The 16,625-nt window shown below is 37.8% G+C and overlaps 1 protein-coding gene across 2 annotated transcripts in view; it reads right to left on the bottom strand.

Annotated features, from left to right (window-relative positions):
* Nucleotides 1-321: 321 nt before the first annotated feature.
* TTC27 (tetratricopeptide repeat domain 27) overlaps nucleotides 322-16,625 on the bottom strand; it is a 139,564-nt gene continuing 123,260 nt past the window's right edge. For both annotated transcript variants that reach the window (XM_045549351.1, XM_045549352.1), the window contains exons 17-20: nucleotides 9,528-9,725; nucleotides 8,144-8,255; nucleotides 3,481-3,581; nucleotides 322-557 (exon numbers count right to left, since the gene is read on the bottom strand). In XM_045549351.1, the coding sequence (XP_045405307.1) occupies nucleotides 435-557; nucleotides 3,481-3,581; nucleotides 8,144-8,255; nucleotides 9,528-9,725 (534 nt within the window). In that variant the 3' untranslated portion in view covers nucleotides 322-434. The remainder of the gene's footprint in view (nucleotides 558-3,480; nucleotides 3,582-8,143; nucleotides 8,256-9,527; nucleotides 9,726-16,625) is intronic.

Raw genomic sequence — 16,625 nt, 5'->3', positions numbered from 1 at the left:
ATAAATATTTCCATCACCAATTCCCCTCTTTTATCACTTTGAACAATAAAACAGCCAATCTAATGATTCCACAAACTTGTAGTATGTGATTGTTTTTTTCTGTTTAGACTAAGGTTTTCCAAAGAATGATCCAATCCATAATAGGCTGACAGAGAATAAACCCTATGCTAAAAAGAAAAGTAATGTATTTGCTCTTTGTGCCAAAATACCTCAAGAATAATGAAAATACTGAATTCAACTGTAACTAGGCCTAAAGAAATTTATTTAATGTACTTCAAAAAGCACAAAAACATTTAGAAATATCATGAAAACAAGAATGTTAGCCATAAAACAGAAATTTATTTTAAAAATCAGTATCTTGGATTTCAGATATACAAGTATATCCTTTCAGGAGAAGGTGAAAGCACCTCTTCCAGAAACTGCTCCCAGCATGGTCAATACTGATTTCGAAATTGGTTGCTTAGGTCTTGGAGCTCTATTACTAAGGTGTCCATAGCTGCTATTTCATCAGCTAACTCCCGGGAAATTTCTCCACTGGCCACGTCTGTAAAAAGTTGCTGCAACATAAAAAAGCAGAACGATCAAAACAATGAAAATTTCTTTAAAATAAAATAGATACAGAGTATAGAATTAAAATGCCCTTTGTACAATAATATCATAAAATTATAATAGCAATGGTAGCATTTTTTCTGTTCATCATCCTGGAAATGTACTAGCTGCAATAATTAAACAATGAATCAAAACAACATGCCTGAACTTATAAATTCAAATGAGCTCTGCTCTTCAGAGCAGTTGCCTAATCATTGGTTATTCATTTCAATGATATAGGGTGGTTTTTCAGTGAACAGACATTATTCTACCAAACCAAACTAATTTATCTATTGTGTATGCAAGCAAAACAAATACATTTTATATTCAATTCATATAAATCATATCCTTTATGCTACTTATTTGAAAATTACTTTTGGTTTATGCCTCAAAGACCACAAAGATTATCAAGATTTGGCAAAAGCAAAAATGCCAAGCAAAATAAAATAAAAATAAATGTGCTCTCTCCCTGGAAAAGGAATTGCCTTGGGAGGTTTATTGCAACATACTTCAATAATGCTACCAAAACTGAAAACATTTTGAAATGCCTCTCCAGGAACTGCCTGCTGAGCCAATATAGGCACCCAAGAAAATCAGTTTCAGGATTTTATGACTACATTGTATGTGTGTATATATACATGTGACCATGTGTATGTGTTTTAATCAGAAATATAATTTACTTAGTTTGACATATCTTTTTCATCAGGTTTGACTAGATGATCTGTACAGCATTTCCTAACAGAATGACATAAGAACTGCTGCAACATGATCAGTAGAGATAACACCTTTCAGGAAAATAACCTGGCTTCATATAGTGTGTGTGTGTGTGTGTGTGTGTGTGTGTGTGTGTGTGTGCATATTCTTTTCTAAAACTAAGAATTACAGTGCCTACAAACCTTAATGAATCTGTATCACTTCCCTATGAGGTAAGGAAGAAGCACAGAGAAACTGAGGTTTATAAAGAATGAATAATTTGTTCAGTGTCCCAAAGAGTATAAGAGGTAAAATGTGTTCTGTCTCCAGGCTCTCTGGCCCGCTCATGAACAGCCCCCTCATGCCACTCTTAGCAGCAAAGGACAGGGTGGTAAAGGCAAAGGAGTCACTCTGTCCTGGGAGAGCACGGACTGGATGATTTCTTAGGTAAATCTCTAGGTTCTAGGAACTTACTTCTATGAAGTCCCTGGCCTAGCAAGACCAGAGATTCGTGCAAACCATGCCTACTGCAAGCTACTTAACACAGTTATCTTAATTCATTTTCACTTTTTAAAGCATTCTAAAAAAGAGACTTTTTGGGGGAATGCGATTCAATTTAGCAAACCCAATTCATTAAAAAAGATAGAAAAGGCATATGATCTACTACAAAACTAGAGGCTTCCAAATATTGTATATAAAAAAGTGCTTCAAAGGAGGTGTTGGGAGGCAATTTTTCCCATTTTTGAATGATCCAGTTGGGATCTAATGAGAACAAAATCTAAACAGAGATGATGATCTGAGGCTTCATTCTCAATATTTGGGCATCTACCACAACACAGAAGGATGCCCAGTACCTGAACAGACAATACTATTTAAGGCATGTAAGGTAAGTAGAGATTTATGTAAAGGTAATAACTTATAATAAAAAGCTTTGCACAGAGATAAGGGAGCTGGAGGAGTAATTCCTGAATAAATAAACAATTATGGGTGGGTTAATTATCTAATCAAAAGCAGGAAACTTAGCTCCCAGTTTGGGAAAGAAAATCACAGAAGCAGTCTGCTCTGACTTTGAGAAAGCTCTTGCAGATTTCTGAGAAACACATAATTCTGAAGCTGTGCAGTCAACCTGGGAGAAAATACAGTTCTCCTGTGTAGCATGCAGATAAATAGGGATAGTAAAGTAAGTTAATTATCTAAAGAGGCAAAAATGGTGCTTCATTATTAGTGACTTGAAAAGATCAAGCCATTATACCAGAGTAAAAAGGTGTCCAGAAGTGGCCTCCATGTGTTTGAGACTTGCTCTTATTAATAGAAGTGAGTCAAAATTAGTCTGCAACCCAAGATTAAATAGTAAAACCAAGTAAAGATTAGAGAAGGAAGTACTAAATTATGCTAGAAGTTATATGCGTTTAAATTTTGCTTCCACAGGTATAATATAATCCAAATCTAGCTGCATATTAAAATCACCGAGGAAATTTAACAGATCTCCTGGGCTCCATCCCAGACCTGAATCCACCTCTGTCACAGAGAGAACCCAAGAATCCAGTCTTCAGGAAACAGCTTCCCACGTGATTCTTGGGCATCCCCATCCCAGCACTGGTACAAGTTGGTATTTGTGATCTAATGGTATGTGTCAGTTGTCAATCCTGAGTCGCCCATCTACCTTAACAATTTTTGGTCAAACCCCTATACCACTTACTTTATATTTTTATCTAAATAAAAAAAATTTTTTTTAACTAAGTCTTTTTTAGAGGAAACATTACTTCACTACTGTAAATGAAAAACAACTGATAACATTCATAAAATTATAGGATTAATGCGCTAGTTCTATTTTTTTGTAATATGTATTGAAATAAATATATATGAAAATCAAAAGTTTACCCAAGTGCCACCAGTGGCATATATGCCACACTTTGGGGAAAATGAGAAGAGCATTGTTTCAATTTAATTTAAAGAAAGTATTAAGGACTGGATTGTGAATATTAATTTCAAAGACTCCTAAGTTACCCATGTTTAGGGTGGCCTAGCCATTGGGCCGATAATATCCTCACCCTCACAACCAACCATCTGGGGGCTGTCATCTAAAATATAACATGTGCCTAAAATTATCCCTGATATAAAAGATTTAGGAGCAATAAGCTGATACTAATGGCTTTTTTTCTATATGACAATTCTAATTAATTCACATGTCATTCTCACCTTAGCTTTAGACAATAAGCCCCGTAAATTGAGTCGAACTGAAGAAAGCACTTGAACAGCTTCTTGGGGACTCGGTTTGTTTTTACTGCATTTTATAGCCACTGGAAGATAAACATGGGGGAAACATCCATTAAAAACTGGTAATGATAATTTATAGCTACAAAAGTCAATTATTTAATTAGAATTTTATGGTAACAAACTTCAGAAATATTTTTAGCTGGAAAGTTTTTATTTTTGAAAAAGGATAACTATGTGCACATCTCTTCCCTTTATCCTTCTTTAGGAAAGATAATTGACTGCTAAGAGGAATTTTGAGGAAAACAGGTGATTTTTGGTGAGTTACAGATCACTGGGCAGAGATCATAAACACCTGCACACGTGTGCACAGACTAATGAAGTCAGGCCAGGAGACAAAATGTTATTGAAGACAAGATACCCACAGAGAAAAAAAGCAGATGCAGCATGTCTTAGTGTGGCATTTTCTAGGATACAAAGTCCCTACTGGGACTTCACAAATGCTGATGACACTAGCCCAAGGAAGTGACATGCCATACACATACAGCACAATTCTTACTGCATTTTCAGCTTCAGCCTTTACAGCACCATTCTGGAAGAATAGATACCACCAGTCCACATGTCTTCCTTTAGGAAACGTGACCACAACGAGGCTCTTGAGTTCCTGAGCAAGGCCTGGCATCAGCAGGGAATGGGAGAGTGAAGTCACTCATCCACTACTGCCTCTACAACTCTGCCTCTAGCATTCCGGGGAACTCATTTTCCTAAAACTTGAAATTATGAAGAAGGCATACTCCTTCCTGGCAGAAGGCCTGACTATTAATGCTTTATAAGAACAAGTGAAGAACTTTGTACCAATATAATGACCAATATTTCTCCATTGATTTGTTCTTGGTTTTGTCCTCCTAAATTATGCTTACTAAATTCAAACAGATCAATAACCAGATCCTATTTTAAAACTACACTAAACAGTGCAAGGATTAAAGTCTCTTCATACCCTAGATTGCAGACCAGGAATGAAAAAGATATTTCTTTTTGCATGGAAACTCTAATCAATTGGTAGGGGCTGCTTGTGCCTGGCAAAATAGAGTTCTGTCATTAATTATTAAATAATATCTTCCATGGCCCGCAAAAATTAGGTTTGGTATTCCTATTTCAGAATAGTAATTAGACTTTGATATTTTTCAGCTAAGAGTTGAAAGGATGCATGGTAATTAGCAATTTTAATCCCGTTTTCAAAAGGCACAGTTAACCCACAGATAGCAAGGATTATGATGTCTGTTTCTCTTAGCATAATAGAAGAAAGTTGTAACTATCATGGCAGAGGTATTCGAGCTGCTTAATACCTAGCAGCTTATATCAGAAACAGCTGTGGTTCTTTTTTTAATCCTTTATTTTCAATCTGAGAAAAACAGAAATAGAGCAAAAAGACAAACACATACTCTATTAGCTTCCCTCCTTAATCCCATTTCCAAAAGGCATTACATACTGAGATACAGACAGAGAAGGAGAAAAGGGGGGTGAAGGGGAGGGAGAGGGGGGGAGAGAGAGAGAGAGAGAGAGAGAGAGAGAGAAAGAGAAAGAGAGAGAGTGAGAGAGAGAGAAACAACCTGCTGTTTCAAATCATCAGAAAAGCCAAGAGAGCAGTAGCAGTGCCTCCTCCATGCTGACTATAGTTACAGTGCATAAATATCATTTTACAAGTTCCTGGATGGCAAAGAACAAAAAGCACTTTAGCCTACCTTTTCTAAGAAAATAAAACAGCAGAAACTGTAAATGAATGCCCTCCAGACAATACAATGAGCACACAATGACAACACTGTTATAGGTAGGTCTCAAAAACTACGTCGAGATTGCAGTATCTTATCAAGCCTTCTGAAGTACCTGGCTACTCTAAACAATACCAACTCAAGGAATAAACCATGTGGAGATTTAACAAAATGTTACACCGTCATGAGTTGCTTGACGATGGGAATATGTTCTGAGAAACAGGTTGTTAGGAGATTTCCTTATTGTGTGAACATCACAGGCTGTATACAACCTACGGCACACCTAGGCTATATAGTATAGCCTATTGCTCCTAGGATACAAACCTGTACAGCATGTTACTGTACTGAATACTGTAGGCAATTGTAACACAATTTGGTAAGTAACACATGGTGGGTTTTGTGCATCTGGACATATCTAAACATAGAAAAGGTACAGTAAAAATATGGTATTGTACTCTCATGGGACTACTGTCATATATGTGGTCCACTGTCAACCAAAATGTTACGCAGTGCATGACTGCATTTCTTTTTCAGAATGGGGTGGGGTGGAGGAACGGTGCTGGGGAGAAAGACAAAAAAGAGATTAGAATAATGGAGAAATCCAGCTCATGCTTTGCTTGAGCACTGGTGTATAAAAGCAACAGAGAAAAGATTAAGATTTATTTTTATTAATCTAAAATATCTTAGAGACCATCCTCCTAAGTATCGCACGAATGGAAAAACAAACACCACATGTACTCACTATTAAATTGGAACTAAATGATCATATTCATGTGTACCTATGGTAGTAAAATTCAAAGGAAATCAAGCATGTGGGAGGGGAGAGGAGGGTATGGGTAAATTTACACATAACCAACCAGTACAACGCACAGTATCTGTGTGATGGACACATTTATAACTTTGACTCAAACTGTACAAAAGTAATTCATGTAACCAAAACGTTTGTACCCCTGGAATACTCTGAAATTAAATAAAAAAAAAAAGAAACTAAAGCTGGGCATCCATTCAAATATGCTTACAATGTTGTAGGAGCACCAACACGTAATTCATTAAAGTCAAAGGAGAACTTAAAAGAATAGACACTTGTTTTTCTCCAGCATTGCTCAGGTGCCAATAATAATTTAAAACCAACTTTAAGATGCAAAATAAAGATTTTTCCTAGAGTATTTCTTTAACCTACATATTTATATTTGACAGGTTTAATACCATCACTTGGTGATTACAGAAAACATTATGGTTTTGACTGTTGTAGAGAGCCAGTGGTTCACAGAAATGTTTAGAGTTGGCAAGTTGAAGTAGATAAGATAAATTCTTCAAAGTAAATCCCACTCTGCTAATTATGTACATAATACACCTTAGTATGGGTTTCCCCAACATAATACTATAGCCACAAAGGCCAAAGGCATAAGGATTGGACCCCATCTGAGCCCACCCACCATGAGGTCAGCATAAGCCATGTGAATTGTAGCCACTCCTAAGACATCCTTCCACTGATCTATTAGCAATTATCTCAAACTGTTCCACACCGAATTTCAGCTGTACAGAGTTCAGCACTTGTATCTTATCTGCCAAGGGCTAGGTGGCCCAGGAAATTCGATATTTACATACTTTTGGTCAAAGACATCAAAGGTTCTAAGTAGAATTATTAACTACAAAGCCAATTTCTAAATTGTTTGAATGTTTTGTGACTTCTTTAGAGGCAAGTTAAACTTTATCCTTGTTCTTCATTTTTCTCTTTTAGTTTTGAGTCCTTTATTATATAGCCCCCAGCACCTCTGCTTTGAAAGGGACAGGATGGAGGTGAGAGGGTAAGAAATTAACATTATGTTACAAATTAACATTATGTAAAATACTGCCAAGTGTTTAAATGTTTTCATTTATTTTTCATAACAACCATAGGTAGGTATTATCCTCATTTCACTGATGAGGAAACTAAGGCTCAGAGAAGTTCAGTGATTACCCAAAGTCACCCAGCAAGCATGTGATAGAGCTGGTCCTGGAGCTTAGGTCTGTCTCGCTGAGGCCAAAGCTCTGCCCTTTTCACTCTTCCTGGTTGGCTCCTATTTGCTGAAACTATTAGTGGCAGGAAAAGGTTAGGCAGGGAAGTAGGAAGACTTTGGGATGGGGTCACAGTCCTTGTGATTCAGTTTTTACCACTGGGGCTTCATTATTTTATTGGAACTTAAATATAAAATATATTTTTATTTGAATATGGGCATCACATACCCATATTCAAATACAGATATAAAAATGCATTGCTATTATAAATTTGACTGGTATATTTTTCATTAATGCAAGTAATTAAAAGCAGTCTTTATCTGGACTATATTTACTCAACAGGTAAAGCAATTTTATATGTAAGGTTACCCCTACCCCCAAATAATACCCTCTAAGTTTCCCAAAGATAAATATTAGATTATATTTTATATTTCTTTTGTACATGCTGTAGCTCTTCGTATATTGCTATGCATTCTGGTGATCTATACATTTTTATGAATATCTTTATTTATAAAGGAAGAATATGAGTTAAGGAAAAATCAACAGATTTCCTTAGTACTACATAACCAACACAAACTGACTCTGTATGGAGTGAAGGTTATATGCAGTTGTGAAGGTATTTCACATCTGTAAAAAGGTTTCTAATTCCTGCCACTTACTCAAACAGTACTTAACCCTCTATCCTGTTTCTTCTTATTGTTCCAAAGTGTCTACTATAGAGTGGTCATTCTATAAACATTTGCTGAATTAAATACAATTTCAATACAATGAAATAATCTGATATTAATTATAATGAAACTTTACTTTTGACTAACACTCTTTTTTATCAGTAAAAAAATACATTAAAATATTCTATGGATATCAAATGTTACATCAAATACCATGTGCAAGTCCTAAGGCTCTTTGAACAATCTCCTTAAATGATGTAATGTCTTTCTCCCAACAACTGGACTGTGTGTCACACTTGTATGCCTTCGAGAGACACTGGAATGCCTGAGCAAAGAGAAAGAACAACATTAGAATAACAAGTAGACATTACATTTCAAATTGTTTCTTGGAAGTCATATGGAACTAATTCCAACTTGAAAAGCCAGCATCTGTGTTGGACAGCACAGTCTCTATTATTGTCATTAAGGAAGAGATGCACACCCAATAGCACAGGCAATTACAAGAAATCAAATGGATGTATCTGGATAGAGACACTTCTCTATAACCACAAAATTATAAAGCCCAGGTCTGGAGATCTCTAAGAAGTGTACAGATTTCCTCAGCATTTGTAGTCATCAGCTTAAGAAACCCATCTAGAGAATGAGGCGTGAACTTGGTTAAAACTATGGAATTGCTGGTAGGTGTGTAATTTCACAGAAGTTTAAAGCACTCTCTTTAAAATCCTTGAGAAGTCACAGGTGAGAGAATTCTGGGTACTCTTAATTGCATATATTCAAGAGCACACGTAATTCAAGAAGAAATGACAGAGAGGAGGAGTGCGTGCGTGCGTGCGTGCGTGCGTGCGTGCAGGTGATGTGTTCTCTGGGCTGACGAGGCAATGGTGGAAGCCAGCTGTGCGGGCGGAGGGAGGAGAGAACAGCTGAAAGCACACAGATTAGCTGCACCGTGGCTAATGCCAAACCCACACAGGGAGTACATTTGATTTGTTGTGGATGTTTTGAAAAGAAACACAAAACCATTATTCCAACCTTGGAAACTCTGGGGGCTCCTTCAAGTTCTAAGATAAGAGGCTAAAGGCACAACGTGAGTGTAACTGGTGTTCGACTGTACTTGTGAGAATGGGCAGGGCAACCTTGTAAAGCATTACATGTTTAGACTTTAAAAGTTCTTCTTCCATATCCTCATGTAGTTCCTTTTTCTTTTTCCCTTTTGTTGTCCCCATCTCAGATCTAAACACTCTGCCCAATCTACCTTAGTCTTTAGCAATGAGCGCCCAGAAAGGAGGACAGAGTAATCAAAAGAGTCAGCTGTTTGCTGCAGATCCAGTAGGGGTAGCAAGTCCAAGAGACTCTTTTGCAGGAAACAGAGAATGGTATAAGAAAAATTCATGGAAAGTAAAAAGATGAATGCTACAAGTCTTAACTTGCTCACAATTCAAAGTGCTTATGTTAAAGAGTTTGTATGAATCAAAGCTGAACTTGGGGATACTAATCTTATCTTTCACATTTACTAGACCCTTCCTCCACCCACCAAAAAAGAAGGTCTCCTACACACTTGCTTGAACAAACGCCCAGGGCCCAGGACTGAAGGACTTACCTTTTCATTTTCTTCAGCCCTTTCACTCTGCCCATTTCCATATACTTGGGCATACAGCCTCCAGATCTCTCCATCATTTGTCACTCTTGAAGTTATTCTGCCAAATAACTCCTGCAGCTTTCCTTTGAGGCTGGTTGCGACATCTCCACTTCTATCAGTCATCCCATCAATCACTGCCCTGACCAGAATTGTAAGGACCTTAAAAATGCACAGAACAACCTGGTAAGGTAGAAACCACCAAACAATAACAAAAAACAAAGAGCTACCCTCACTATCATCAATGGTGATGACAATGAAAAACCTTGTGAAACCTGTTAGAATATCGCCCTTACACTTTTAAAGAATAAAATAAAAGTCAAGCCACTCTGAACACTCTCTAGAATCTCATGCTCACTACCTGTCTGGACGTCCCTTCTCAAGCCTGGAAGGGCTCTTCTTCCACTCGGCCCCATACTCGGTGCTTGTCTCTTCCCACTTGGAGCATTCTCTCTGAATGATCCACCAGGTCCACAACTATGCCTTCAAATGTATCACCGAGTCGGCTCTGCTGGTGTCTGTGCAGCTCTAGCCAGACTCCTCTCTGGAGCTCCAGAACTGCACCTCAACACCTACAGGGCAAGTCCTATCAGCATCTTGCACCCCATCTATCCAAGAGTGAAACACAGATCTCAAATCTCTTCCTCCTGTGAGCCTATCTACACAGTTCCCAGAGCGCCTATCCTCTTCCCTCTCGTTTCTGCCACATCTAACTGATTTGATTCAACATTCCTCAAGCTTTTGCTATCTTAGTTTTGGCCTCATTAACTTCCATCTGGATTTCTCTAATAACATCCTGACTCTGCTTAAAGAGGTCCTGGCCCCTCCTAATTACTGAATGATAAACTGCTAATGTGTTGGCATTAGACATGTGAGGTACCTAGGACGTATCTCTTCTCTAACTACCCCAGGTCTGCTCACCACGTAGCAACTTCTTGGCTATCTTGAAATCAGTTAATCTTTGCACATTCTGTCCCAGATGCTTTGAATGCTGACAGATGGGTTAAACTGAGCCCCGCAGCAGGTTATAATATAACAAGGCACATCTGTCATAGCTACATCAGGCTGTGCATCTCAAGGCAGCTCACTGGAAGCATAGAAAGTGCATAATCTTCTACTCCTTTGGCTGGGGGGACAGCAAAAGAACCAGCTTGAGAAGAGTACTCTAGGACCTTGCTGGTCAGTGTGGTCTGTGGACTGACAGCACTGGTATCACCTGGAAGCCTGTTAGAAATGCAGAATCCTGGACAGAGATGCTGATCCATCTTGGACCAAGATTCTGCATTTCTAACGAACTCCCAGGTGATGCTAATGTTCATGGTCTGCAGAACACACTTTGAGGAGCAAGGTTCTAAGAGACAGGTGCCTACATCTTTATTTTTACCATGAACTTTAGAGAGAGGACCACATTTCATCATCTGGTATCACCAGTGTTTAATATAGTGCCTGGCACACAGCACTGACTCAATACATACTTGTGCCTGAAAGAAAGACTGAATGCATACACATCTTACAAAGTGTAGCTAAGAGAAATGCAACCAGTATGCCACCTTGCTCTGTCTCCTTCACGGAACATTCTGATCCATGCATGAGATGTGGCTGAGGCTCTGAGGCTCTTCTGGAATGTGAATGCTTTCAGGAATGTGAGCTCAGACTCATGGTCCTAATTATATACAGTGATAAAAGTGGACAGGAGAACATTCAATTGTGCTTTCCCCTTCTTGTTTGGAAAAAGGACATAATCTCTGCTGGTAAATTCACATTACAATCCCACACATGTAGTTTTACATCTGAAAGTTAATGAAATTCAAATTACAATCCCACTGGTGGTTTTAAATCTGCAAGTAACAATGCAGAAGAAACAGTATGAACGTGCACTATGTGTTTTAAGTGATTATTCTCTGAGCATTTCAAGGATTAACATATTTTGAAAAGGATGTTTATTAAAATAGTTACTAACATGAACAAATGAAACATACTAACTTTACTTCTTCTGGGATCTCACAGTGGGCCCAACATCCCGTCCCCTCACTTTAGCCTACTGAAGACACAATGGGGAAATAAATTAAAGATAAAAACAGTTGCAGGGCTGGCATTTGAAAGGGAAAAATTTGTTGAAGTGTGTGTGCCTCGTGTGTGTGTGTGTGTGTGTGTGTGTGTGTGTGTGTGTGTGTGGGATATGTGAGAGGGGAAGGGAACTGTAGGTAGAGCAGATACTGAAGGCCTCTACCCGATTCATATGCAGATACCACAAGAAAAGAGTGGGGTGGGGGAGGCAATAACCAATTTGTTTCATACTCCCCCCTGAATGTTCAATTGCCAGTTGAGTCTGGAGCTATGAGTTCTATATTGGAAGAATGGATAACGCGAGTCATTCATGGCCATGGCAGATATTGCCTAAAGAGACTATTTTAGGCAAGAATAAAGCTGAGGATAGAATCTTAAGGAACACAACATTGAAGAGGAGGGCAACTGAGTAGAACCCACTAATGAGACTAAAAAGAAGTGGCCGGAAAGGTAGGAGAAAGTGATGTCATGAAAACCAAGGAAGGAGAAAGTTACAAGGAAAGTATATCTGCAAAAGATCAGGACTGGAGGATTCCACTGGATTTGGCAATCAGAAGCATTAGTGACTGCATCCAAAACCAAAGCCAGAGCAAGGAGGGCAGGAGAGATCATGATTTTAGACGTGAAGTTTACAAAGAAAGAGAAAAACATGAAAACCATGACCATCATTAACCTCGTGAAAAATGAAGAGCAAAACAAAACAAAACAATACAAAACCCATCATCATAGTGTCCTGTAATACCCATTCTGAATACCATTTGCATAGGCATATAATGTTAATAGAGAATAGTCGCTTAACCACAATTTTTAATGTAAATACACTGGAAAGATAAGAAAGGGAGGTAGTGTTAGTGCTGGTATAAGAGAGTTAAGTTCTCATTTACTATGACAGGAAGTCAACAGATAAGGCCCAATTCTGGATAATAAAAAATAGCAGTACTACATAACTATTAATATGAAATACAGAAATGTGCAAATAGCAGAAGAAATACTAAAGGGTTTCTCCCTCTTGGGAAGAAGGATCTTGAAGAGTAGGAAGGGCTATTCCTTCCCCTGGGAAGCCGGAATTTATTCTTAATATATTTTGTAATAAGCTTTTTACTACTATTTAACTTGTAAAACTACATGCCTATGTTATTTTAATAAAATAAAAATTTAATTTAAAAATAGAAAAAGTTACCTAACTTATAGAAACAAAGAAAAAAGAGAAAAGGGAAACATAAACACATTCAAAGATGTGTTTGGTAAAGATGAAACAAAAAATGATGGCACAACTGAATATACACTTACTAGACTTTAATGTCCCAAAGTGGTGGTTACCCCGGGGGTGTGTGTGGGTGGTAGTGACTAAAAGAGCGAGGAGGAGGGTTTGAGGGAGCACTGCTAATATTCTGATTCATGCTCTGGTGCTGGTTGCACAGGTGTGTTCTCTTCATGAAAATTCATGTTTATGATCTATGTACTTTTCTGTGTGTGTACTACATTATAATAAAAAGTTAATTAAAAAATTATTCCCTGCATTAAGAAAACTCCATGAATGAAAAAAATTAGTTATTTGAATATATTAACAAATGAAGCTAATTTGCAATCTTAAAAAATGGTTTTAGACTGATAACAATTATTTTAAAAAACTATTAAAGTAACTTTATAACCTATTAACTAATATCACCATTTTCACCATTCCTACTAACTAGTAAGTCAGAAAAATCACATTCTAGTTATCCAGACTGACTACAAGAGCAATAACTTTTAACATTTAATTTTTCTTTAGAAAATAGATATTTGTAGATTAAAAAGAGCAAAGAGTGTTATAATAGTATTTCTTTGATTAAATGAATCACCAGGGAATATAATTTCCCCTTGAGCAGTCTACAAGTTTATCAACACTACACTTCTTTGCCTTATCAAAAGTGAAAAAAAGGTTAAAACAGGTAAATCTTTTTATCCACTGTGATGGATAAATTGTTATGATTATTTAACCCATCAGTAACAACTCAAAACTATAAATAACATATGTAATAAGGAGCTGAAGAGTAAAATATTGTAGGTTAAGATTTTAGAGGTGGACCAATTCCTGGGGAAACAGGACAGGAGATAGCCACAGAGATGGGCTGCTCATATGAAATGAAGACAAAGGCAAAGAACTTTAAGTCCAAAGTGCTGGATGTATCACCTATTCAAACACCAAGTATTCAAGAAGAGCTAGATCAAGAGTGGAGGGGATATACAGAGAGCCAGTTGCTGAAGTACGCCATGAATATGGGGGAGTGGCCAGGAAGTTGGTTAATAGTAGTAGTAAGAAATGGTCTTTTGTCGAGAGCAACAGTGTTTAATATCACTGATAGACCCAGGAACCCGACTGTCCACTGGATGTGGCAACACAGACCTTGACGATTGCACTTTCAGTGGGTTGCTGGAGATGAAGCCCAAATGGCACAGGTTCCAAAGAGGGTGGGAGGAGAGGAAGTGGACATAATGTGGGAAGATGCCTCTTCTGTTATCAAGAGCAGCAGAGAAATGGGGCGGTAAGTGGTGGTGGGGAAGTGAGATTTTCGTATTTGTGGTGAAATTATTTATACATAGTTTGAAAACATTGATAACGTTCAAAAACTAGGGCAACAGATAAATGCATTCAGTGATATTTTCCCATTTGTACTGTAACAAGTTATAGATGTAAATTTTAATCCAAGGTGATTATAAGGAAAGGCCCACTTGCCTTTTTATCTGAAAATTTAAGTCTGATAGTCTAGTCCAAAGATGATTCTTTAGTCTGTGCTTTTTTCTTGGGGTTCTGGACACTCTTGTGGATCTAATGAGAGTTTTGAGCCCTCTTCCTGGAGTATGTACATATCCACATGCACAAATCTTTTCGTGGTATTTCAGGTAATATCACATTCTCCTGAAGCCTAATAATAGACCCTTCTTAGAAATCCCAATTTGTCCATCATGACCTGGGATTTCACACTTATCTCTCAATACTGCATGTGACTTAAGTATGGCTCTCTTTTGAAAAATTTTGTTAGTTTTCTATCAACTGTATTCCTTTTCTATCTCTTTTGTCACTTCCAGATGTCCAAATCTCTGCTAAAGGCAGGACCTTAGTAGTGGAGGTCCTTCAGGCCTTCGCTTGAGGTACCTCTGTGCATGTCGGCTCTGCTACCATTGAAAGCTCCCAGTGAGGTGCTGGATGCATTCCCCTCCGTATCAACACCACTATTCCCAATGCTACTGCTACAACTGTTTTCTCCCTGCAAGGGGAGCATGAAAGCTGTGGTAGGTTGAATAGTGTCCCGCCAAAATTCACATCCACTCAGAACCTCAGAATTTGACCTTATTCGGAAATAGGGTCTTTGCAGATGTAATTAGCTAAGATGAGGTCATACTAGACTACGGTTGGCCTAATTCCAATGACTTCTTTCTTATAAGAAGAGGAGAGAACACACAGAGACACACGGAGGAGGAGGAAGTGAAGGCAGAGGGAGAGGTTGGAGTTAGGCTGCCCCAAGCCAAGGAACTCCAGGAGCCACAAGAAGTTGGAAGAGACAAAGAAGGATCTTCCTAGAGTTTTCAGGGGGACATGGCCGAGTCAACATCTTGATTTTGAATTTCTGGCCACCAGAACTGAATGGAGAGAATAAATTTTGCTGTTTTAAGACACAAAGTTTGTAGTAATTTGTTATAGTGACCTAGAAAATGAATATAGCATTTTTAAGTAAAAAGACCGCGACACCATTAAACAGTAGTCCCTAACCTTTTTGGCACCAGGGACCAGTTTCATGGAAGACAATTTTTCCACAGATGGGGGGTGAGAGGGCAGCAGAGCTCTGTGGCCTGGTCCCTAACAGGCTATGGACTAGTACCAGTCCCGGAGGTTGGGGACTGCAGATTTAAAACGTTCAAACAAACTCTTCACAGGGCACTCACCTGGCTTCTAGTAGTCATCTTGCCATTTCAGTTCAGGAAGCAATCAACAAATAAATGGCACTGTCACACCCTATCTATACTATGGTTGGTGACCTCCAGTCTCTCACTCACACTTCAGAAGTCATCATTTCCCCACGTGTAGAAGTTTTAAGTATCAAATCTCTCGATCTTTTCCTTAATGGAGTATGGCTTTTTGTCATAATAAAAAAATGCTTTCTCCATCCCCAAGCAGATAAAAATGTCACCTTATTTCTTTGAGTGCTTTTGTGGTTTCACTTTTTCAGTAATAATGATGATGATGATAGCAGCTACATTTAAATAGCACTTGTATCTGCCAACCACTATTCCAGCCCTTTACATATATTAACCCATTTAATCTCATAATAATCTATTAACTCATTTAATCCTCACAACAATCCTGTGAGGCAGGTACTATTATCATACCCGTTTTATGAAATTGAGGCAAAAAGTGGGTAAGTAACTTGCCCAAGGTCACATAACTAGTAGCTGGGTAAAATGGGATGTAAACCCAGGCTAACACCAGAGTATATGCTCACAACTTAATGCTGCTTCTCAAGGAATTCCAATTTAAATATTTTATCCATCTGAATTTATTTTGGTTTAAAGCTTTTGGTCCTAAATATTTGGCCAACCATTCCAATACATATTAAATATTCTATTTTTATCCCACAGATATAAAATGCTATCATTATCATGTACTAAATCCTCATTCCTACTTGAATCTGTTTCTGAATTCTCTACCCTGTTCCATTTCATTCCTGTAACAGATGTTAACTCTTTATATAATAGGGATATTATTAGCTTTTTATCTTTCCTATTTGTTACAAATATTTTGTCACATATTTTTTTAATGTGGTCATAAAAATTCCTTCCAGCTTTCTTTTACTGCTTCAGAGTTCAAGAAGTTTGATAAGCATTGACTTCTATTCTTAATTTTTCTGTGAGATAAAAAATATTTAGCATATATTTAGTCTATTTGCAGTTCATTTGGTGTATCATAAAATAATCTGAATAAATTTTTTAAGCCTGGATGCTTAGAGTTTTTTTCCC

This window comes from Lemur catta, chromosome 4 (assembly GCF_020740605.2).
Source record: "Lemur catta isolate mLemCat1 chromosome 4, mLemCat1.pri, whole genome shotgun sequence".
Classification (NCBI taxonomy): domain Eukaryota; kingdom Metazoa; phylum Chordata; class Mammalia; order Primates; family Lemuridae; genus Lemur; species Lemur catta.
The sequence above is the reverse complement of the archived record's forward strand: the minus strand, read 5'-3'. Positions and strand labels throughout refer to the sequence as shown.